We start from the raw sequence: 24,326 nt of genomic DNA, 5'->3' as shown, positions 1-24,326 counted from the left end.
TGAAGAAGGGTCTCGAGATGGCATATGAAACAGGGAATGATGCTGGCTGGCATGGAAAGAGAATGAATGAGGATGTGCCTCCATTCTTGGGCAAAGATGGGGAAAAAACAGGGGAAGGAGTGAGACAAACACGGGAGTAACTAGTTCTCCTATCACCTCCGAGGAGACACAAGGTTCAGGAATGGAAACGGGGAGATCCGAACCCTGCTTTTAAGATCTTACTGAGGAGAAGGCTGGGTATCTAAGAGACAAGGTTGGTGGAGACAGAAAGGGGCAGAACCCTGCCAAGGGAGGAGATCAACAGCCATCCAGGAGCTGTCCCTGGTCCTGACTGAGCCCTGACCATCAGGAGCTGGTCAGGTACCACAGAGGTGGAGCGCTCTGGGTATGAAGACAGCTCCAGGTTATGCATTCCTCTTCCTCTGCGGGCTGCCATGGTTCCTACCAAACATGCTCAGCCCCACTTTATATATCTTTCCTCCACCATGTGCAAGTTTGGCCTCCATAACCCCATATAAGAAACCTATCCTGGAATTTAAAACCACTCTCCATTTCCTCCCTTCAAGCTGGACCCTGCCCCACCTCACTTCAGCCAAAAGCCCCAAGTGCTCTATCTAGGAAACCATCCATTTCCATCAGAAATGAAAGTTGAGGGGCACCTAGGTGGCTGAGTCTACCTTTGACTCAGGTCATGATCTCAGGGTCCTGGGATTGAGGCCTACATTGGGCTCCTTGCTCAGTGGGGAGCCTGCTTCTCCCTTTGCCTGCCACTGCCCCTGCTTGTGTATGCTCATGCTCTCTCTCTCTGACAAACAAAATCTTTTTTTTTTAAATAAATAAAATCTTAAACAACAACAACAAAAGAAATAAAAATTCCTCCATGCAGCCTTCCCTCACTGGTCCCATTCTCCCAGCTAAATATGGTGGCTGTGGAGTAGATTAGCCTTTGTTCAGAGAGAACAAAGCAAGGCAGAACTAGGGGGCTAGTACTCAGCATTGTTGATTTAATAAATGTATGCATGATGAATGCTGGGACTAACTTAATGGATATCAGTGTGGGTGGGGGGGAGGTTGGTGACATTACTGCAGGACCATTCCAGCCCAAAGGCAATGGCAATATTATGAACAGCTCCAGCCTACGAGGCTTGGCTACAGTGGATCCCTTCTGCTCTAGGAGCTAGAAGTTGGCCCCACAACTCCCTACAAAGGCCTGGATCCAAACATCCTCCCATTCTTCCCCCAGGCCTTCGCCCAGTTAGGTGGTGGTGGCAGAGGAAAGGAAGCCGAGACAGCAATGCAGTGAAGATCCAGGTTTACTCTTTGGGGACAGGGAGGGGTGAGGAGGCGTGGGTGGGACGGGGCGCCCCTCAGTAGTCAGCTGTATAATCTGTGCCATGAAGCCCCCGGCACAGCAGTGTGAATTCCTTCACCATCTCCTTCACCCGCCTCTTGTTCACTCGCTCACTGAAGAAGGGAAGGGAGATCAGGTTAGTACCATCCACCACCGCCGCCCTCTCCTCTGGACCCAAGCCCAGGCCCCACCAGCTCTGCTCACCGAAGGATCTGCTGGCTGAAGGTGTCCTTCTGTTCAGGGCTGAGGCGGGCGGAGGGAAAACCGGGTGGCTGCAGGGCCTCCTTGATCCACATGCTCAGGAGGCTGAAGCAGTGTTTGTTCAGAGCAAATAGGATGTCGGCAAAGCAGTCCATGAGGCTGCGGGAGGCCTGGCCCCCAATGGCCTGAGGGAGATGGGTTCTCAGCACACCAGGGCCTTGCCCCTTTTGTGGCAAGGGTGCCTAGCCACATCCCACCCACTCCTGGACAGTTCCTCAGCCAAACTGCACATGACAAGTGAATGCTGTTTTCTGAGAGCCGGCTGATCCTCACAGCAACCCTAACAACTGTCAGCCATTTAACTGATGAAGAAACAGAGTCAGAGAGTTTAGGGAACCAAAGGCTCCAGCTTCCCAGAAGGGCAGCTGCCTTGGCAGTGAGGGGCACCCCACCCCCCTCAAATACTGGCTCCATCTCACCTCCAGCACTGCTATGAGCAGCATACGGCCATCCTCTTGAACCACTTTCCCCACGGGTTCTACTTCCCCACACCGAGGCAGCAGCTCTGTCTACAAGGATGGAGAGGCCTGTCAGCCTCAGCTCTTTCCCCACTCTCCCTGGGGACAAGACCGGCACACCACACCCCTACCCTCTGGGGTCCTGAACAGGGCTGGGTACAGGGTGGTGGGGGGTTAGGACTCAGCGTGGGACTCACAAAGAAGCCACAGGAGGCCTTGACAGTAGGTGCCTCAGGGAACTTGAGGGCCAGCACAGCTGCGGGAGAGGCAGAGGCAGATCAGATAGGGCCTAAAGATCCTCCTGAGGGGGCCCCAGGCCCTCCTGTCCACCTGGCCCCACTTACCACACTGGAACACAGCCTTGACATCCAATCGTTCACACAGGAACAAATCTGGCTTCCGCTTCAGAGCCTGCAGGAGGTGGAGCTGGTAAGCCCAGCCCCAACCAGCTGCAAGGACCAACCCCCCTTACCCCCCACTCACCTGCCACCCCAGGCCCCAACTTCACGCACCATAGGTTACAGGCTGCCAAAATCAGCCACCCAGCCATCTCTGGGGGACCCACCCCACCCCACAGTTCAGTCAGTCAGGAGGGGAGCAGCCAGGGGATACTATGTACATGTACGTGTACTTGAATGCACTGGTGTGTGTGAGAGGTGGGGGGGGGTGTCACAATACAGAAAGCTTGGGTCCCAAGTCACTCCCTGAGCAAACACTTATTCTCCCCTCCATCAAGGTCAGATCTCCTGCAGGTTCCAGGTAGCCAGCAGTGACTGCTTTGACTTGGAGGCAGTCAAAACCCCCTGGATTTGTTAACAGGACAGCAGGAAGAGATGGCAGCGGGATGTGAAGCCCAGTCCAAAAGCACCCCTCCCCACATCCCACCTGCATTCCTCAAACACCCTCCAGCTTAGAAATAGGAAAAGTAGGATAGGAGCCTTGGAGCCAATGGCCCCACCATTCAACCAGGACACCCTGTGTCCAGGCCCTTCTCAGCCACCCCCAGCCCAGGAGTCAGTGCTGCCATGTGGGGGGAATGGAAGGAGTACAGGGGCCAGAAAGCCCATCCCAAGTGGCACCAGGACACGAATGGCAGGCACATCCTCAGGTCACAGGAGATACTCTGCACAGCTCCAGCAGTCATCAAACACTGCTGCTCTCCAGCAGCCCCCCCAAAGCATACCATGTAGATGCCTAACCCCCCATCCCCTCATATACCTTTCACTACCCTAGGCTCACTCATGTACAAACACACTCACGCGTACCTTCTCTGGGAACACCCTACTTACCCTCAAACACAACTCTATCACATCCCTTATACGTACTTCCCCACATTTGCAACACACCCTGCTACATATTCACACCCCCAAACCTCCCCACATCCCCCAGCCATGTCCACATGCCCACACCTTCAAGCTACCCAGTCCTCTAGCATGTGTACTCTCCCGACACACCCATCCACAAACACACATATAAGTGCCTCACCCCCAAGGATGCACCCTCATAGATACCCACACACGTCCATCCAGGCCCAGAACACACTCCCTGTTCCCCATTCCCACTGTGCCCCACCCCCTCTACTAGACTTGAGTTCTAAGAGAGTAAGAACTGTGCCTGCTTTTGCTTACCATTACATCCTCAGCATCTGGCAGAGTACCAAACATGTATTACACACTCAATTAAATATTTGTGGAATGATTAAGCAAAGAAACATCATTACCCCAACCCATAGGAACCTCCCCATCAACCCCACACTAACCCCATGTCCCCATAGCTCAACACATGTATCTTCCACAACCTACATCCCCTAATACAGACCTACTGATACCACTATATACACTCCTCCATCAAAATACACACTCCCACAGCCCAACACACATACCTCCAACACATATCACTGTCCAAAGCCCATCAATGCCTAATGCACATCAATATACAACATCCATCAGCGCACACGCCCACACTCAACTACACATTTATCCCAACACAATAGCTGCTCTATTTAGAGCAGCTACATGATTTCTGTTTCCAAAGTCAAAACACAGAAATAAGGTCCAACACACTTAAACACACACCAAACACAAACACATCCCAACGCAGTCTCACAATGGAGCCAGCACCCCACCTCCCAGCAGCAGCAAACCCATCTGCCAGCCCGTCTCAGGACTCAGGACTCCGCCCCAGCACATTCATCTTTAGCCCCTCCCTTCAGAGCTCCTCCCGGCCACCTCTCCAGAGCAGGCTGGGGGCACTGAGGCAGGCAGTTCCCGGCAGGAGCACGGGGACAATGAACCCCAGGCCCTTTAACTTCAATCTTACCCCTGAACTTCTCGGGTATCACAGCTGCACAGGAGCTGCTGGGCACAGTTACTCCCCCTCCCCCACCCAGGCCAGCCCAGCTCCCTCCCTTCAGGATCGCCTCTCCCTGGTCTTGGTGGAAGAATGAGCTAGTTGAGGTAAAGGGGCACTAAAGGAGGATGTTGGGTTGTCAACTTCCACGGAAACAGATGAAGAAACTCTATTCAACTGAACAGAAAAAAAATTTGTCAACAGAAAGCTAAAAATAGGCTTAAATTGAATTTCAACATAAGAGAAAGAGAAAGAGAGAGAACAGAACGTGAATGAATAAAACTAAAACACACCTGTGCCAGGAGTTGCATAAATGAATCAACAATATCAGGATGATCCCTGGGCCCTAAAATATAATAAAGATGGAACTTAAGAAAAAATTATACAAACAGCAACTCAACCTCATATAGTTATGTGGGACTGAGAGCCTGCAGGGAGACAGCGTGGGGGCACATGAGCAGCAGGAAGCAAGATAAAGAAACAAAACATACAAAAACCATGAACTGGGAGAAGCCCAACAGAAAGAGACGGCAAAGTGAAGGACGGGCCTGCCCCAGCTCCCTCCCAAGGGGCCTTCCACCTACTCCCCACTCCTCCTCAGGCCCCCGAGTGATCCTTTGGTGCTGGAGCAATGTTGGACTCCACAGAGCTGAACAAACAACCCCCACACTCTTGCTTCAGCCTCTGGCTGGCTGGGGTGGCCCTACACTGCCTCCTAGCACATACCTCCCCACACTCGCCATCAAAGAGGAGGGCAGGGCTGGTGGGAGGTCAGTCCTTGGTAACTCCCGCGAATGCCTGGCCAAAGGCCCCGGAAAGGTGAGGGCATCAGGGCCTGAGCAGGTGCCCTCTCACTTCCGTGGCCTTAGAGCTCTGTGTCTGGCCAAGGAAAGGAATCTTCTGGGTCCACTTAAACCAGAGGACTTCTCCTTGGCTAGGGCAGGGCCCAGTATGCTGTGGAGATGGCTGGCCAAGCCACCGGCAGGGTCTGGGGAAGAAATTGTATCATGAGGCCCAAAATGAGAGCCCCACCCAGCAAAGTCCCTCCACATGGACACCGACTCAGCAGAGGGCCAGGCTAAGGGCTAAACACCAGCTCCCACCATCTGGACACACGAAGTAAGAGGGAAACCAGTCAACATGTCACCCCATGGTGCAGTGGGAGGGCAGAGGCTGAGAAAGGAATGGCAAGACTGGGAAGTGTAACAGGTAAGAGGGCCATTCTGTCCTGCAAGACAACCAATAAGGCCAACAAATCTGATTGCCGTTGGACACTAGTCTGCTTCCAATGCTGTTGACACCTGTGGCAAGGGCGAGGCATGTGTCTGGAGCTGCTGCTTGGGCTGCTCCACTCTGAGGAGGAGGCACCGCACGAGCATCTGCCTGAAACACCACTAAGGAGCTGTGTGATCTTGTGCAAGCCACAAATGCCCAGTTTCCCCAACCATAAAGCAGACCATGAGCTCTTTCCTGCCTCCCTCCCCAGGCTACAAGGAGCCACTGAGAAAGCCCATCTCCTTCACACCTGAGCCCCGAGTTACTCAAGTCCTGGAAAGTGAGGCCCAATGTGCCCCATGCTTGAGTCCCCTTGCGGACAGCATGTTTGATATTCAGCAGATGCCCTGCTAGCAGTGGGCCCCAGACGGTGGGGAAGAAAGGCTCCAAGGGCAGGGAGACCTCACTCTCCTCTCTTCAACAGCGTCTGATACCTACTCTATGCTGGCCTTGTTCTGGGCCCTGAAGAGGCAGAGAGAAGAGCCTCAACTCTGCCCTTGAGGGGCTTAGTCTAGGGAGAGAGATGAACACACAAAAGCAGATTACTGAGTAGGACTGGTGCTGTGTCAGCAGTGTATACATGATGTAGCTCCAGCCCAAAGTCAGAAACACCCAATTCTGCCCCAAAGAAGCCTCTGAGGACCGATGCGTGGGCAAGGCTTGGAGGAGGGGCGCTCACCCAGTAAAGGGCACAGGGCATTCCAGTCAGAGGATCAAATGGGACACAGGAAGGGAGAAGTCGGTGTGGCTGGACTGCTGGCATGTCGGGGACGCTGGCAGGAGAAGACACTGAGGAGTAAACAGGAGCTGCGTCATGTGGGTGGGAGTGGGATGAGAACCTGAGGCAATGGAGAACGACGAAAGGGTTTCCAGCCGGGGAGGGAAATTACTCAGATGTGTGTTTCCTAAAGAACATTACAACTGCAGGGTGCAAAGAGGGGCCTGGGGAGAAGGGCAGATGTCAGGGAAAGCAGTTAGAGGACTGTTGAGGTGATCCAGACACCCCACACTGAGGTGTGGTCATGGAGGGAGGGGAGAGGTAGGCAGACTATGGGATAATCAGGGTCCAGGACCACCCAGACTTGCCCCCGACTAGACATGAGGGGTGGGAGAGGTGGAGTTAAGGATGGCCACACCTGGCTTCTGGCTCAAGTTTCTGCCCACTTCGTACCTACCCACAGCCCACTGGAGCAGAGGCCAGCATCATGGGACCACACACTGACCATATAAGCAGAGAGCACTCTGGCTCCAGTGGAAAGCCCTGGTGAGCGCCCAGCCTGTGACCACAAATCCAGGCAAGATTCATGAGGCTGGTGGAGCAGCACCATTTCTTTTCCAAGTTAGAAGCCTGGGGTAGACAGCAGGGGAAGCCTGGAGCCCCCTGCTCCCAGCTCTCTCAGGCAGAGGGCCACAGAGAATAGAGCGCTGGGGCCACAGCCAAAGGGTTTCGACCTAGAGCGTAGGGAAAGGAACCAACACTCCCTGAGTACTTCCTGTGCAAAAAACCCCAAGTCAGGGGACCAAAAGGCACTACTTTCATACCTATAACAACCCTATCAAGTACATGAAATCTCCACTCCATGGACATGGAAACAAAGGCTCCACAAAACAAAGGTAAGTGACTTGCCCAAGGTCACACAACTAGTTGGTGGTGATGAGCTTAGAATCTAGGTCTATCTGACTCCAAAGCCCATGTTCTTTCCCCTTTTCATTATATCCCAAAGAAAAGGAGCCAGCCTAGTGCCCCAAGTACATCAGAGCTCTGGCCCCACCTTCCCGCACATCAAGATTGGCCCTGAGCCCAGCAGGCCAGTAGAAGACATCATTCACTCTCTTATCCACTTCAACCTAAGATGTCAGCTGTTTGTAGGGTGACAATTGTGCTGTGCTTGATCCTGTAAGTTTCCCATCAAGTCCCATATGCAACTCAGGGGACAGAGGAGAACAGAGTGGGCAGCTTTGGCTCCCCAGTCAGGGAAGCAGAGGCAGTGGCAGTGGCGGCAGCAGCAGAGACCCTGGTCAGGACCTACCTTGCTGGAAGAGAGTGAGTGTGACGGAGGTGACGAGCAGGAAGAGGGCCTCAATTGGGGGAAAGTGGGCAGGTTCATGAGCAAAGATGTGGACCAGCTACAACAAAGCAGGGAATGCTGGTCAGTTGAGGCCCTGTCTCACCAAGAACTGGCCAGCATCCCCGGAATGCAGGTCAGAACCCCTGCCAGGGCACCCATTCACCCCATTCCACCCATCCACCCCATCCAAAGGTCAGATGAAATCTAGAATACTGCTGCCTCAGTCAGAAGGCCCACCTGTCGAGTGAGGTCAAGAGCAGAGGCCTGGGGGATGGTGCTGTACATCCGACCCAGCATCTCACACAGCTGTGGCACCATGGGGGCAAAGTCATCCAGCAGGGTCTTAACGGACTTCTCAAAGATAGCGCATACCGCCTTGGGAAGGAAGCAAAGGGGCCCATGAAATAGACAACAGTATTATGATCATCAAACTTGCCAAGAGACTGGATCTTAATTACTCCAACCACTAAAAAAGAAACTATAATTATGGGATGTGATGGGGTGCCAATTATCATACAATGGCAATCACATTATAACACAGAAATATACCAAGTTCACATGCTGTACACTTAAATTTAAACAATGTTAAACATCAAATATATTTCAAGAAAGAAAGAAAGAAACCAGAAAGCAAAGGGGCCCTGGTTAGCAGTTCACAATCAGCTGGAACAGAACTGAAGCCCTGCACAGAGGAGGCCTAAGGAGGGACCCTTACCTATAAGCCTGGCCTGATCCTGCATGTCAAGGAAGATAAACAAGTCTGACCCTCACCCCGAAAGGCAGGAGGCAAAAAGGCCCTTCTCAAAGGGGCACAGGATGGAACTTTGCAACTCAAGTCTTGCTACTTACATCTCCACCATTTCCTCCCACAGAGCAGCAATAGCAAGAAAATCCTGAATTGAAAAGGGACCAAAGGCAGGTCTCTGATTACAAAGTGGACCCCTGACTGTTGTTCAGCACCAACATCATAGTTCTTTGGTCAAGTACTTTGTGATATTGGGAAGTTCTGAATGTCTTCCCAAAAAATTCCTTGTACCTGTAGGGCAAGATTCACCTCCTTTATTTCCTCCAGACCATTGCAAGCCAAGATGAGGCAGCAACACCTTCCTCCTGCTCCATATCTAAGCATAGTCACCATGTGGGTAGAGAGCAAGGACAGGGGCTCACCTCTACCACCTGGGCATCATTCAGCCATTTGCTCAGCACCTTCTGGATAAGCTGGAAGACCTGCTGCAACACCACAACCACCTGAAGACACAGGAAGAAGTGAGGTGCCCCCACCACCATTCTCGCCCACCCGAGATGGACATGGTAATACAAAGCAGGTTGGAAGTTCAACTCTATTACCCTAGACTAGACATTGAGTCCTTAGTGAATGGGACCTTGGGGGAAGGGCTAGTTCACTGAATCCCCCATGAATGAAAGAGGATATCCTGAATTCTAAGGATCATTTTAGAGGAAGCCTCAAAGTGCAAAGCAGGGATATCATGAGGGCTTCAGAAAATTACCAAAACTTTGTAACTTAAAAAAAAAAAATCACTCTCTATCCATTTCTGCTCAGAAAAATCCTGTTAGTGCCAAAGCCTAAGGGCTAGCCCCTGAAGAAGTGGAGATGCTCTGTCACCCAAACAGGCCTAGGGTGGAGAGCCCCAAGGTATACACATATATGGCAGTTTATGGAGGAGCAGAGAGCAGACTGAGGTCCTGGGAGGTGAGGGAAGGCAGGACAATGACTACCATGGAAGGAGAAGGGGCTCTGTTGGAGGATGCTGGCCCAAGTTTGATCTAGAGCCAAAAGGGAAACTGAAACTAAGGTGAGGAGTTGAGGAGAGGAGCCAGGATACTGTGACTTCCTTTTCTCCAGGAGAAATCCTGGGAACAGTGATCCAAGCAGTCTCCCACATTTATTCAGAACTTTACAGTATGCAAAGTACTTTCACATATGGTACCCAGCACAGCTCTATGAGATGAGCAAGCCAGAGAGTTTGACATTCATGGTTTTGAATGGAAAGCTGAGGCTGGCCCCAGATCAAACAGCTTATAAGTGGTCACCCCAACCCCCCTGTGCCTAAGCTTACCATGGTACTTGTCATACTGCTTTGCGACAATCTGATTACATGTATACATGTAGAGCATGTAAGTATCCCCAGTGCCCATAGGGAACAGTGAATAGTGAAGTAGAAGTTGGGGGTTAAACAGGGGTCCATAATTACATCACTTAGGAGGTTGAAGGATAATGCCAGTGTCCCCCATGGGGCAAAGGAACCACAATGACATCACCCCAGTTGGGCTGGGGACAAAGACAACATCGCCCACAGGGTTGGATGAGGCAATGACATCACTCTCTATAGAGTGAAGGGCAATGATAAGGTCATTCCCAGTGCCAGTGGACCAAATGCATCATGCCTCATGGGGCCAAGGGAACAATGACAATATTACCCATAAAGTTGGGGAGAAACAATGACATTCCCACAGGGTGTATGGTCGGGGGGACAATGGCAACATCACCCACGGGGTTGGGTCCCTGTGGCACTGGCAGCTTCCGGAGCTCAGGGCCTTCATGATCATCCTCATGATGACTGACATCCAGTGTGGTGAAGAGGTTGGAGAGAAGGCCCAAGATGTGGACAATGGCCAGCTTGTTGGAAGGATTAGGCTACAGGGAGAATCAAACAAAGCTCTGGATCTCCCAGCCTCAGTTTGGCTCCTGACCCCAGCCCTGACAGCCAACTCGACCCCACCCACCAGCAGCCACAGCCCACACAAAGGGAAGCCCATCCCTGCCCTCTGGCTACATGTACACACACACACACACACACACACACACACACACAAACACACACACACCCAGCTCACTCACTATCTCCTCTGCTAGCTTCTCCAGCTGCTGGATGTAGGGCGAGATAAGTGAGTGCAGGTTCTTAAGGATCTCCTCCACCTGCAGGGCTGACAGCAGGAAGCCCAGTGCCTGCATCAGCCACATGCACTGGCTCGTCTGTTGGGCAGAACACAGAGAGTCAATCCTGGACATATCTGGTCGTGGGTAGGAGGAATGAACCTCTTGGGGGAAGGTTCCAAGAACAGGGAACAAAAGACAAGGGGTAGGAAAAGGCAGAAGAGGATTTCCACAGATCTCCACAATATCCCCAAGGACCCCTAGAAACTTCTGGGCTCACCTTGTGGATCTGTTTCATCAACACATCCTGGAGATAAACAGAAGGAATATGGGATCAGTGAAGTGCAATGGGCCCTGAGACCCAGCCCCACCCAGGCCCCTGCCTACCTGGGAGACAGCCACAATGTTAGCAGCATAGGGTGGCAGGTCATACTTGCATTCTCGGCAGATCTTCTTGAGGGTGGACACAGAAGAGACAGAGAGCTCAGGATTGCCTAGGGCATGCAGTACAAGGGGCAGAACACTGTTGATCATGACAGGGTGGTCAGCCAGCCATTCAGACAGAGCTCCTGGGGGAAGAAGGGAGAGGGGAGGATATTGGAGGCAGGCCAGGCTGGCTTTGTACCATGTTCCTGTGAGGCACACAGAGCTTCTGGCAGGATCAAGTTACAGTCTTAGTACTAATAGGGAAATATGCATGCACATTCTCAAACAGGAGCCTTATAGTTGAGAAGCAGGAAGGAGTTACTCAGAAGAGGCCTAGCAGTGCTGTTCCATTGACAGCAAACTAGCCTCACTGAATTGTAGCTCAGAACACTGTAGGAAGGACCCCTAGATGTGCCAGGACAGTCTGTTGGGTGCAATGCTGATTGTGTGTGTGGGCAAGTGTGTCTCTCCCATTCTGGACAGGAACCAGCAGGCTGACTGTGGCTAGGGATGGGTGCCTGTGGCTCTGGAAATGTGCTCATGGGTGTGTGCCAGGTCTCACCAATGGTGAACATGACAGTATCCGCCAGCTGCACGTTGCTGATGCTGATCCGTGGAATGAGGCCAATGAGCCCAGGCACCACATCAGAATAATTGACATCGATGGTCTCTGCGATGGATTGGAAGCCATAGAGCAGGGCCTCTGTGTGCTGAGGAAAGAGGGTGCCACTGGCTTGGCTGAGGAGGAGGTTATGACAGTTCTGGGAGGGCTGAGGGAATCAGGCTTGGGAGGTACCTGCCAGGAGTAGGGCTCCTCTGAGCTGGTGAGCAAACGGCCCAGCTTGTCATAGAGGTTGCTGAGCAGCTCGGCCCCCAGCATCTCATACACATACATGAGCGTATCTGAGATGTCCACCCTAAGAAGCAGATGAAGACCTTATACACTGCCCGATCCTGCCCCCAAGTCCAGAAGCCCACCCCCACCAATTCCCTCACAACCCTGCAAAAGTGCCTAGAGAATAGAGAAAGGAGCCCCAGGATCCAGGAAGGCTGGCCTTGGGTTCCTCTCCTTATTGCTTTCATCAGTTCAGGACTCTATTTAGACGTAGGACTGGCCTGCTACCATCACCTGTAAATCCGGAACTGTTCCTTCTCATCTGAGGACCAGAATCCGTATTCCTCGTCAGAAGGGAACTGGGCCTTGTGCAGAAGCACATCCACTAGCTGGAAGTAGACTGGCCGGTACACCTGCTGGTATACAGCCTGCTTCTCTGCCTCGAAGGACAGAATGTCATCCTGAGAGAGCCAGGGAAGGAAGTTAGCCACCTAGGCACCAGGCCCGGAAGTCCATGATCTGCCTTCTATCATTACAGCTCAATCCTACTGGAGGTCACACAGACACACCTGCAGCGTGTACCAGAAGGTGAGGGTCAGGGAACTGGTAGTCTCGTTGACAGGGTAGTGGCCAGGGATGCCAGTACAGAACATAATCATGTTGACAAGGGCCAGGAAACTCTGCCAGTGCTCCACTTGATCCAGCAAGGCCCTTGGAAGGAGGACGTATAATAAGGTCATTCCACCTCCCCCAGTAGGGCTTCATAACTCCACCTCTTAGAGGGCCCTGCTATTCCCCACTCCCTACCCTCCCCCCGCCACAGCTGCCCGACTCCTTACCTGGAGTGGTTCTCGCCCAGGGCCACAGCAATGCGACAGATGCCATGGGAGGTCTCCATGTCCCCATTCTGCACTGCCTGTCGCAGTTGATCTTGTAGTCCCAGCACCAGCGGGATGAGTTTCAGGAGTGTGTTCACATACCTGGAGGCAAGAGGTTAAGGAGACCCATCAGAGCCGCCTGCCCATCCCCCACCAGCTTTGAGAGAGACACACATTCTCTCTGTCTTCCAGCAAGTCCCCTCCCCTACATTAAACCCAAAGTGAAAAAGAGGTCAGGGCCTACATGGTAGCTTTAATGCTGCCCATGTTGGGAAAAACCTCAGGTCAGGGACCTACCTCCAGGAGAACTCTGGGAAGAAAGTATAGGAAGGTCGGTGTTGAATGGGTTGAATTATGTTCTCTAATTAGACTTACAGTTGATGCTGGCATGGGTTAAGACGTCTGGGGAAGTTGAAATGAGATGCACATATTTTGCACGTGGGAAGGACATAAATTTTGGGGACTAGAGGGCAGACTGTTATGGTCTGAATTGTATCCTCCCCCCAGAAAATATGCTGAAGTCTTAATCTCTAATACCTCAGAATGTAATCTTATTTGGAAACAGGGTCAGTGCAGATGAGGTCATAGAGTAGGGGAGAGCTCTAATACAACGGGTATCCCTAAAAGAAGGCAACCACATGAAGACAGACTTACAGGGAGAATGACATGTGATGACAAAGGTAAAGATTGGAGTCATGCAACAGCAAGCCAAGGAACAAGACTGCCAGCAAACCATCGGAAGCTAGATGGAGGTTAGGAAGGGCTCTCCTATAGGTTTTCAGAGGAAGCCAACACTTTGACTTTGGACTTCAAACCTCCGCAACAGCGAGACAGTAAATTTCTGTTGTTTAAAGCTACCCATTGTACTTTATTTAAAGTGGTACTTTATTATGGCCCCTCCAGGAAACTAATATAGACAGTGTTAAGGGAGACTGAACAAGGATAGGAAATAGAGGAGTTAATACAGGCTCAGGAGCCCTGATAAAGACTCCAGGAGACACCGACAGCATCAATCCCCACTGTCCACTCAACTCCCTACCACCAAATCCGAACTCCTTTGTACTCTGGTGGCAGTATGAAGGGAGAGCAGTAGATGATGAACTGGAAGACAGCTAAGAGGCAAAATGGTCAGGACTTGATGACTGACTGGATACAACAATGGGGAAGAGTTAAGGACAGCTCTCAGGTTACGAGACAACTGCTAAGATGGTAGAGCTATTTACTGAGGTCAGGAGGAGTGGGTGGAGGGGGATAGTAATAAATTTAATGGAAGGCCAGAAGGTGGTAAGTTCAGCATTAGGCATGTTGAATCAGAGGTACCTGGTGAGATCTGCAAACAGAAGTGTCCAGAGAGTTGGATATGAAAGCCTGAAGCCCAAGAGAGAAGTTGGAGCAGGAGACAGTCATGGGCAAACAACTGATAATTGAAGCTATGGGAGCAGATGAACATTGCCCAGGAAGAAAGCACTGAATGAGAGAAAAGAGGGTCCAAGTCAGAGTCCTGAGGCACAATGATCTTAAAGGGGGAGCAGGGGAAGCACAGTATACAAAAGAGACAGAGAACACTAGCTCCACTCACTGGACCCCTCTCCAGCAGCCTGCTCTGTGGAGATCAGACTAATCAGAGGAAATTATATTCTCGGCACGGGTTGGGGGATCAGATGCTTGAGACCCTCTGCTACCAGTCATGGTGTCACCAGAGCAATCTATGGAGAGGAAGGGGGATTGATGGACCAGAGGAGTTCTATCTGTATTTCCCCTAAGCAGGCTGCTAGGCAGGCAGGTAGTCTCATAACCTCAGAGGTAGGATGAAAACAACAAGAGGCAACCAGCCCAAGATGTTGGCTTTCTCCAAATCCCCATTCTGGTGGGACAAGGTGCCCATGCCAGGATACCCCCAACCCAGAGACAGCCCTAGAGGGTGCAGCTTGGAGACAGCTGGGATAGCTTCAGTCTCATGACCCTGACACAGGCCGCACCACCAGACAATGGGTACCTTCAGGCCAGACTCTGGCACAAAGAGCAGGGGGAGGGCCAAAGCCCTGGCCTACAAGCTTCCTAGCAGCTGAGATGGGGGCAGGAGGTAGTGCTCTATCCCCAAAGCAGCCCTACCAAGGCTCTCTCACACCTGCTGAAGTTGATGTACACAGCAGGTACTCAATCTTCATTGGGTTCTTGATTTGTCATATTTGAGTTGCATAATAGGCTCAATCGCGGACAATATGGTCCAGAAAAGCTCCGAGTATTACTCAAGGTCATACAGTAACTTAGAAACAAATGCCAGGCTGGGGCAGCCACTTCTACTGCAGCAGGACAGTTCTTTTAGGGCCCAGCCTGAATTTCTCCAAATGATCTATGCAAATCTCAGTCCGTATCTCAAATTCGAACTGATAAGAGCCCCCAAGAGTCTAATTTCACTTTTTCTCTTCCCCCCCAGCCCCCACTGAAAAACTTTTCTAGGATTAAAAACACATTTTCAGGAAAAAAAAAATCAAGGCAGAGAGAGCCAAGCAGCTTCTGGAAGAGTGGGAAGGAGGGGACCTGAGTGCAAGCTCAGTTAAGGGGACAGCCAACGTCAGGACACCTGGGGAAAACAGTGGCCAGATGACCCAAGAGTCAAAACCACAGGTGACTTTCTCAAGCCAGAGTCATGGAAACTAGACTAACAGAGCAAGGCCTAAACTCTGACACCAGGATGGGTGCAGCCCACCAACAGGGAAAATCCTTGTTTAGATTTCCTACCACCTGGGCACCTATTCCTGAGAACTGTGAGTAGGCAGAAGAACAAGTCTGAGGCTTCTAGAGGCTTGCAGATTTGGGGGAGGGAGATAGAGAGGATATCGTTAAGGCCATGGCTGAGACTGGGTTCAAGAGGCCTGGTTCCCACTGGTCAGCTCAAACTGCCGGGGCAGGGCTGCTAGAACTTACTGGCTGCCACTCACACTGAGCTCAGCCCAGACCTGCAATTAGAGCTCCGGGAGGAGAGCTGAGAAAATGGGGAGAGTTGCTAAGCAACCATGGGGGCTGCAGCCAATGGGCGCTCAGGAGGCTGTGGGTTCCCTCACTGGCTCCTTGTTCGCTCATTCGTTCAAAGGAGAAGAGGCATCAATTACCTGCCAAAGCCCTCGAGACTGGCTGGGCGGGTAAACCTGGGTGTATCCAAGGACACCCCATATCACCCATGCAGTGGCCCCGGGCAATTCCCCTTAGCCACTAACTGTCCGAGCCCAGCTGGCACTTGAGCTACAGGCTGCTGAGGAAGGCTAGCCCTGGGACTCAGTACCCACCTTGAGTTGGAAAACCTGGGAAACCACAGGAAAGATAGACTAACTACCAATGCAGTAACAATAACAAATACTAGCAAGTACCATTTATGGGATGTACAGGAACCAAGCAAGACCTTTCACAGACCTTCTCTTCTTTGATCCTCATACCAAAATATTCTTTATAGAGCACCAGGAGCCCTGTGCATATTAACCTGTTTAAGCCTTTACAACTCTGTGTGGTTGATATGATCACACCCATTTTACTGTTGAGGAAACTGAGGCTTAAAAATGACTTACCCAAGGTCTCAGATCTAGCAAGTGGACCATCTGGGATTCAAACTCAGACGTGACTAATGCCAAGGCTGGAGGCATTAACCACTCTCTGATGCTCTCTTTCGGTGTTTTCCCCTCCAACTCTGTTAAGCGTTTCTAAAGCCCCCCGCCTCTCCTTCTTCTTCCTTTTTTTTTTTTTTTTTAAAGTAGGCTTCATGCCCAGTGTGGAGCCCAACTTGGGGCTTGAACTCACAACCCTGAGATCACGACCTGCGCTGAGATCAAGAGTTAGATACTTAACTGACTGAGCCATTCAGGCGCCCTAAAAGCCCTATCTCTATAGTGTTAGTGTCTCCAGTCTTGCCCTGGCCAATCCAACCTATACTAAAAATCTCATTATGCCATTTTCTCTGCTTGAAATCCTTTAGTATCTTTACATCCTCCTCAGGATGAAGACAAAATCTTAAACCTAGCTGACAAGGCCTTGCATGATCTGGGACCAGACCTCCAACTGGCCCTTAAACCCTGCTGTTTAATCACCCCCACTCACCAGGCTCTCTCAACACATTTTCATTGCTCAGGCTCTTTAAAGCACACCTCCTCTGGGAAGCCTTCCACAACCCTAAGATAGGGTTAAATGCCTCCTCTGGGCTCTCACAGCACCCCCAACCCCGCTTTCTGCATTATGGCATTCATCTCATTGACCATACTTGCCCCTTCAGGTGTCTGTTAGACTGTGAGCTCCTGGCTTGCTGAAATCAACCCATTCATCTTTGTGCACCGGGTGCCCAGCAGAGGGCCCAAGACACAAACAGGTGCCTGACAAACATCTGCACAAACAGCTCACTACACTCACCTTCCTTCAGGCCCCTGTGGATACTACGGTGCTGCCCACCACAGGCCTTTGCCCCTGCTGTCGTTTCTGAAGTCTGGAACACTCACTCCCCCCCTGACCTCCCCTGCCCCACTCCCACCTCTCACCGTTCAGGCAACTCCTACTTCTCCTCTGTTCAAAAAATACTGAATGCTACCAAATGCCACCAGGCACAGTGTGACAAAATCAAATGACACAGTGCCTGTCCTCACAGAGCTGAGAGACCAATAAGGAGACACACGGTACTTTACAATGAAACTGCGTTATAGGCTAAGAAAGAGAAACAGTAGGAGCTCTGAGATGAAATAATTGAGGAGACCAAACTTAGTCTTAAAAATCACTGATGGCTTTCCCAAGAAAGTGACGTTTCAGCTGAGGTAGAGATGATGTGCCAAGTACATGGGATGGTTCAGAGGCTACAAGGAGCATGGGACAGTCAAGGAACTGAAAAGATCATGTGAGAGTGGAGAAAGGAGCGTGGCATGAGAAGAGGCTGGAGATTAGCCACAGCGTGCAGCACCTTTGTGAATCACATTAAGGACTCTGAACTTCATCCTAAGAACTGTAAAAAGCCACTGAAGGGGTCTGAGCAGAAAGGACAAACTGGATCCTCATTTTCAAAAGACCACTCTGGCTGCTGGGTGTGCAGTAAAAGGTACAAGAGTAAAAACCAGGGGACTAGTGAAAAAGCTCTGCAGTAATTTGGGGAGAGAGATGATGACAGCTTGGACTAGGGTGGTGGCAGTGGAGATGGAAAAAATAGATTTGCAATATGGTCAAGAGCAGAACAGCCAGGACTTGGCGACTGATTGGTGGAGAGAAAAAGAAGAAAGAGTCAAATATTGTAATGAATAATTTGTTGGATGGTTAGTTGTCTGTCTCCCTCTCTGAACCATAAGGACCACGTCTTGTTTGCTTCCTTGTGTATCACCAGCATAGGAGCACGTATGCCATAGGCACTCAAATAGTGTTTACTGAATGGATGGATGGATGGCCAAGCAAGCTGTCCTTCTCTGGGAAGATGGGGACCAGCTCACCTCTGGGCATCAGGCTGCGAGATGGCATTGACAATGGCCTCCACACTGCTGTCGAAGAGCTCTGAGTCCTGCAGAGCAGCAAAGGCAGCCTGAATGAGCGCCTCACAGTCCTGCAATGGCACCTCCAGCTGCACCCAGCTGGAAAAGCACTTGAGCACCTTCTGACGCACACAGCTGGGTGAGCTGGGCTGCTGTAGCAGCTGCTCTAGCAATGGGAAGACAGCCCCACACTCCACTGCCAGGCTGGCCCGCACCAGGCCTTTGCGATACTGGGGCAGACGGCTCGTCTGGAACTCCTCCGGCAACACTGTCAGCAGCTCGAGCAGGGCCAGGCAGCGGCCCTGACCATCCACCGGCGAGTCCTCAGCCTGGAAGAGCCGTACCATATCTGCCACAGCACACGGCCAAGCGTCAGGCATCATGCTGAGAGCCAGGGAGGCCAGTGCCACACAGAGCCGGGTCAGCACAATCTTGGAGCCACTAGCAAAGTGGGTGATCTGGGTGAAGAGCTGTGCCTTTAGACTTTCGTACTGGTCAGTGGGTATGTCACTCCAGTAGCGAGAGATCTTGATGTGCAGGGCACTGGCCCCAAAGTACTGGATCTCAGGCACCTTGTCGGGCTGCAGTAGCTGCCAGCTGAAGTGCCAGGCCTGTGGGGAGACCTGGGCCTGCATCAGCCATTTCTGAGCCAGGTTCTTGTTCTCAATGTTGGGATCGTAGTAGAGCTGGTGCAGCGCCTGCAGGACAGCACAGGACTGAGCAGGTGCTGGGCACTCTGGATCCTGCCAGAGCCCAGAACAGAGGGTATGACTTGGTCCTGCAAGTCTGCTCTCTCTGAGGGGCTGAGCGGGAAGAGCCCAGGGCTCGACAGTGTTTTCAGAGCCCAGGGTTCTACTGATATCTTGAGAGCCTGAACTCTGCCCGTGCTCTACCATATTCTCTTCTCCTTATAGCAAAGCATTATGGGTTCAGAGAGTGAACCTCCACAGGAAGTCAGAAAGAGGAGGTTGAGCTCCCCAAAAGGGAAACACTTGAGGTAAAAGACAAGGCCCAGGTTGAAGGAATGGCTCCACAGGGATGAAGCTAAGCCTGAGTAGAACATGGAATAGCCTGAGGGGCCCTGACCCTCCCAGGCACGGCTGCTCCCCTCAACTCCAAGACTTCTATTCAGCTCCCCCAGGACCATCCCTAGGTCACTCCAGATGCTGGCACCAAAGCCAGTGTGAAATCTGAGCAGGGCTAAGATTTTGCCAGGCAGCCGTAGGCCAGAGACATACTGGAAGGGAGGGTGAGCACAGCCCTCAGAGAGCACACGTGAGGGTCCAAAAAGCTGGTCAAGAAGTCTTGGCTGGCAGCCCTGGCACATGCCTTGTCTGGAGCTCTCAACTAGCCAAATCCCCAGGGCCCCAATTCCATAGGGACTTCACACAGTAAGAAAACAGTGGCTTGTCTCCCTGGCAGCACATGGAAGAGTGAGCCACCATGCCAACACCGCCCAGCCCCAGGGAGCAGAACAGCCAGCTCAGGACTCTGACCCCCCTAAGCAGGTTCCATTCAAGTAGTCTTAGCCCAATCTGTACTTCTGACAGCAAGTTCTAGCTACTGTCCCTTTTTTGACCACTCCAGGATGCTGAGGCAGGCACAGAAAAGCAGAAGGGTTGCATTCTTAGCATTTGGAATGGCAAAAAGGGATCAAGAATAACAAGTGAATATCTGTTACCATTCCCTGCTTCCCAGCAAGGTAGCCCTATCTCCCCATACATCACAGTGGGGAGGCATTTCTGCATCCCAGGCCTCTGGGGCAGAACACAGAAAAGAACCAGAGAAGTAGTTCAAAAAAGATGGCCGGGGCAGTGGGAGAACCTGGGAAGGCCATGGCAGGAAGCTCTGTGGGCAGGAGAGCAGGGAAAGGACCCTGAGGCTGCCAGCAGGCCTGAACTCCTTGGACCCAGCACAAAACAAAGGGGGCCAGCCCTTCCTGCCTGCCCAGGACTGGTCTGGCCTCCATCCAATAGAAGAAGGACCCTTCTCCAAGAAAGAGTAAAAACTACCCAGACTGTTTTAGTTTTAGGTAATTTTCAGAGCCCATGGGTCACAAAACAGGTCCAGGATGGCTCAGCATCTGTAAGGCTCCTGGAGACTGAGCTGCAGGTCTCCTGGGTTCCTGGTTTCTTACTGCACTGCTCATGCAGTTCCCATGGAGCTGGAGAATAGCCAGTGTGGCTATAGGTCTAGGCCATCAGCACTCTGGAGGGACCATCCCAAGACCCTAGAGTATCCACAGAGAGCCCATGTCTAAGGAAAGCCAAAAATAGACCATTAGGACACCACTACACTGCTGTCCATGCCCGCCCAGAGAGACAGCAAATGCCAGGTGCTCTGGGGGCACCATCCCAGCAGGCACCCAGCCCAAGCCTGGGCTCTGGCATCGGTATCAGTCCCCAGAACTTCTGCTCTGTCACTGGACCGCCCACCCCAGGGCCCTCATACCTTCTCCACGTTCTCCACAGTGAAGTCCAAGGCTGGTGCTGCTCCAGCCCCTGTAGCCCCTGGCTGCTCCTCCCGCCGCTCCATCTTTGCTCCCTCCCCAGCAGGGAGGTGGACCCTGACCTGTCTCCTGCCCCAGCCCCTTGGCTGCTGGCCCCCTGCTAGACCCCGGCTTGGGTCCCCAGGAAGCGGTGGGGTGACAGGGGGCCCAGGGCGGGCATGGCTGCCGAGGCCTCCCCACCTCGGTCGGGGATGGGGGGCTTGCCAGAGGCCAAAAGGGTGCTCTTAAGAGGAAGCCAATGAGGGGGACTCCGAGGAGGGAGCCGTCAGTGAAGAGTTCGCAGGCGGGGGTCCCGGTGGTGGGTTACGGCTCTGTCCCCAGAATCTCTGAGGAAGGAGTCATAGGGAAGGCAGGCCTGTGGGGGAAACCGAGCCCCTGGCCCGTGAGAGGTCACAGGGTCGATGGTCTGTACCCACAACACCCTCGTCTGAGGGAGCTCTCGGGTCCTACGAGGAGGTCACGGGGTAGGGGGTGACGAGGGAGAGAGCCCTTCGCGGGTTACGGAGGCGTCCGACGAGGCGCAGGGGTGCAGCTTCGCGAGTCTGGGGCGAAGAGTCCGTAGAGTTGAGGGGCTGTGGCAGGTCCCCTCCGCTCGGCCTGGCCCGCGCTCTTCTCACCGTCCAGCTCCGGCCCCGCTACCGCCGCCGCCGCCGCCCTAGTGACTGACAGGCGAGCCGGCCCGGCCGGGACGGGGCGGGGACCTCAGCGAGGCGCGGGCTGCCCCCAGCGCCTGTTCCCGGCACAGCCGACTCAGATGCCGCCCTCCCCCCGCGCCTGCCCTGGCCCGGCCCGGCACGGCCCAGCCCGGCACGGCCCAGCGGAACTGCGCAGAAACTCATTCCGGGTCTCTGGTCTTGTCCTCGCGCCGGCCCGCGCGCCCCCGAGCAGGCGACGGAGCGGCGCGCCGCTCGAGGCCCCCACTGAGCCAAGGCCCCGCCGCTGGGTACCCTGGGAAACGTAGTCCGCATTGCGGCTAGCGGGAGGGCGGCGCCTTGCGGCTGAGGTCGGGAGCACGTGGGCTGGGGACCAGTGGAGCCCCGCCGGCCCCAGACCTCCGGCCGGCTACAGGGAGATCTGCGGGAGGCGCTGATGAGCAGTTCCCTAGGAGGACGTGACCGAGGGGGCCGGTGGTTGGAGCTGGGAATGCAGGCTAGAGGAAAAGGCGTGCGTTGGGGCCTGGCGTGGAGAAACAGGTCACTGTGGTGCCGCGCTGCCGGCGCCTCCTGGGGTCCGGGAAGAGGGCGATCTGGTCAGAAGGCATCAGCACCGCCCACAGTAGAAAGGGGGCTTGGTGCGCCCCAGGAATAAAAAAAAGGACGGCTCTCCGAGTGCCCAGTGACCAACCAGGAAACCACATACCATGGACAGTACTCGGAGAATTTCCTAGGGTGCTTGGAAGCAGCTTCTCTTTATGAGTAATTAGAATAAGAACAGCTCACATTTAAGTGCTAAGAACAAGTAGTACTTTGCATACCTAAGTCCGATTCTCTAGACAACTCTGCGGTGGGTTTTTCAGTCACCATTTTCCGATGAGGAAACAGGTTGAGAAAGGTTGAGCTTTCAGCTAGTGTAGCAGAGACCAGCATAGATCTGGTTGACCGCAGACCCCAGCAGACCCTACTCCTTCACTTCCACTTGTCCTTATGCTAACTCTTATTTTTATAACTCTAAAGTTATAAAAGTTATAAAGTTATAACTTTTATAACTCTAAAGTTTATTTATTTAAATAATCTCTGCACCCAACGGTGGGGCCCAGACTCACAACCCTGAGATCAAGAGTTCCATGCTCTTCCGAATGAGCCAGCCAGGCACCCCGATCTTTTATTAACTCTTGCCAGTTATCCCAGCAGGGGGAAAATGATCAAAAGGGAAAGGAGGACTTGTATTTGTATTCAGTGGAGGCAGCTGACATTGGCAATACCTGCTAAGGCTGAAGAAGGTGAGTGTAGGCTTCCCTGAGGAGGAGAAACTTGGTCTGGGCTTGAAGAATAGAAAGAAAGGTGTAAGGAGGGGGGCTGGATTAGCTTGGAAGCAAAATCTAGTGGGAGTCTAGTCATTCAACAAATCTTAAGTGGGGTTTCAAGTGGGCAGTGATGATTGGATTTGCATTTTAGAAAAACCTATCTGTAGGATGTAGGATAAATTGAATTCATCATTTGGGGGTGCAGGGAGCGAACCCCCCGGCTTTCATCAGAGTTCCTAAGGACTTTACAACCCCAAAACAGGTTAAGAACCACTCCTGTGACCAAGAAAGGTGATCTCACATAGTGCAGACTCTCCTAGATCTTTTCTCTGATCCCTTAGATTTCTACACAGCCTCTCCTTTCCCAGATGAGACCTCAGTGAGTCAGCTGGTGCACATGCACTCTGTCATAGGGGAAACAGCACCATTTTTGGACAGGAGAGGAAGAAAGCCATTGGCAAGTGCAGGGGGCAGCACATGGAACCCCACACCTCAGTTCCTGGATGAACCAAATGTTCAGGGAAGTTTTGGGTGCTCCCTGAAGCTTTAAAAACTGCCATTTCAAAGCTGCCTGTAGTTTTCCATCTTATAAGAGTTGGTGACTTGATAGCCCTTTGGAGGAGAACATAGCTTGGTTCTGGGAAGACCACTCAAAGGAGCAATGTAGTTTTTTTTGCAAATGTGAAACAAAGACTACGGTCAAGAATGGAAATACCACCTGTGGCTTCCAGGACTGGAAAGTGCTCTGCCTGGTGAGTTCACATGCCAGTGACCTCTGCGAAGTTGTAGGCTGAGAACTACGGGCTCTGGAACTTGTTCCTTTGGGGGAAAGGGCTTTATTTTATTTTATTTTATTTTATTTTATTCTTTAAGAGGGATTTGGGTTCTTGTGGGACTGTGTTCTTCTTAGAGAAGGTACAGTTTCAGCTGGGGCTGTGTGAGATGTTGGGCACAATCTCTCTGGGGCCCAGAATGCATCGTTGAGTTGGAGGGACCCTACTTGCTCAAGGACTGGCAATCAGGACTGTTGAGAGCCAGCACCCTTGGCTTGGGTTCTGACCTGGCTCTCTTGCCAGGTCAGTGCTCTCTTGAGCATTGTCAGAGGTGGTTTCAGTCTGTCTTCTTTAAGTGGCTCTGAGAGCTGAAATGACCACTGAAGGACAGGGTCTGGAGGGCTTGGGGGCTAGGCCAGGTTTTCAAGTCTTTCCAGCAGGGGCTCCCTGAACCTGATGACCCTGCTTGATGGGATGTCCTCCTTCATCCCCAGCCAGGGCCAGGGCCTAGGCCTCCATGAGGTGTCTGCAAACTGCATGGCACTGGTTCCATTTTCTTCGGGTGCAGGTGGGAAGGGCTGGGGACTGAGGATCCTCAATCAGTTTGGAGGAAGAGAGACGGGGCAAAGGGGTGTTTGAAGGCAGTGTGAGAGCACCAGAGTTTGGGGAGCACCTAGAACTGGGGCAGTGAAAATGGAAGAGTGGAAGCACAGACCCGTTTCTCCTCCTTGACCCAGAACGCATACAGCCATCCCTGTTGTCTGCTCCTCACTCTGGCCCGAATGAAGGAGGCA

General features: G+C 52.5%; 1 protein-coding gene across 2 annotated transcripts; it reads right to left on the bottom strand.

Annotated features, from left to right (window-relative positions):
• Positions 1 to 1,295: 1,295 nt before the first annotated feature.
• On the bottom strand, positions 1,296 to 21,548 carry IPO13 (importin 13). Of its 2 annotated transcripts, XM_032877545.1 has the most exons (20): positions 20,739 to 21,543; positions 18,249 to 18,985; positions 12,760 to 12,900; positions 12,490 to 12,631; positions 12,215 to 12,381; positions 11,882 to 12,002; positions 11,648 to 11,795; positions 11,047 to 11,228; positions 10,940 to 10,966; positions 10,624 to 10,758; positions 10,276 to 10,419; positions 8,931 to 9,011; positions 8,001 to 8,138; positions 7,725 to 7,821; positions 4,713 to 4,765; positions 2,415 to 2,481; positions 2,268 to 2,326; positions 2,032 to 2,121; positions 1,556 to 1,737; positions 1,296 to 1,464 (listed from the first exon to the last, which is right to left on the bottom strand). In XM_032877545.1, exons 1-20 carry the CDS (start codon positions 20,820 to 20,822, stop codon positions 1,368 to 1,370), a joined length of 2,892 nt encoding a protein of 963 aa, XP_032733436.1. In that variant the 5' UTR covers positions 20,823 to 21,543; the 3' UTR covers positions 1,296 to 1,367. The 2 variants fall into 2 exon arrangements, 1 of the variants encoding a protein (XP_032733436.1); XR_004385006.1 differs by lacking the exons at positions 1,296 to 1,464; positions 1,556 to 1,737; positions 4,713 to 4,765 and having other exon boundaries at positions 2,063 to 2,121; positions 20,739 to 21,548.
• Positions 21,549 to 24,326: the final 2,778 nt, after the last annotated feature.

Source organism: Lontra canadensis, unplaced genomic scaffold (assembly GCF_010015895.1).
Source record: "Lontra canadensis isolate GAN:19392208 unplaced genomic scaffold, GSC_riverotter_1.0 scaffold60, whole genome shotgun sequence".
NCBI lineage: Eukaryota > Metazoa > Chordata > Mammalia > Carnivora > Mustelidae > Lontra > Lontra canadensis.
Note: the sequence above shows the minus strand (reverse complement) of the source record. Positions and strands in the feature narration are given on the sequence as shown.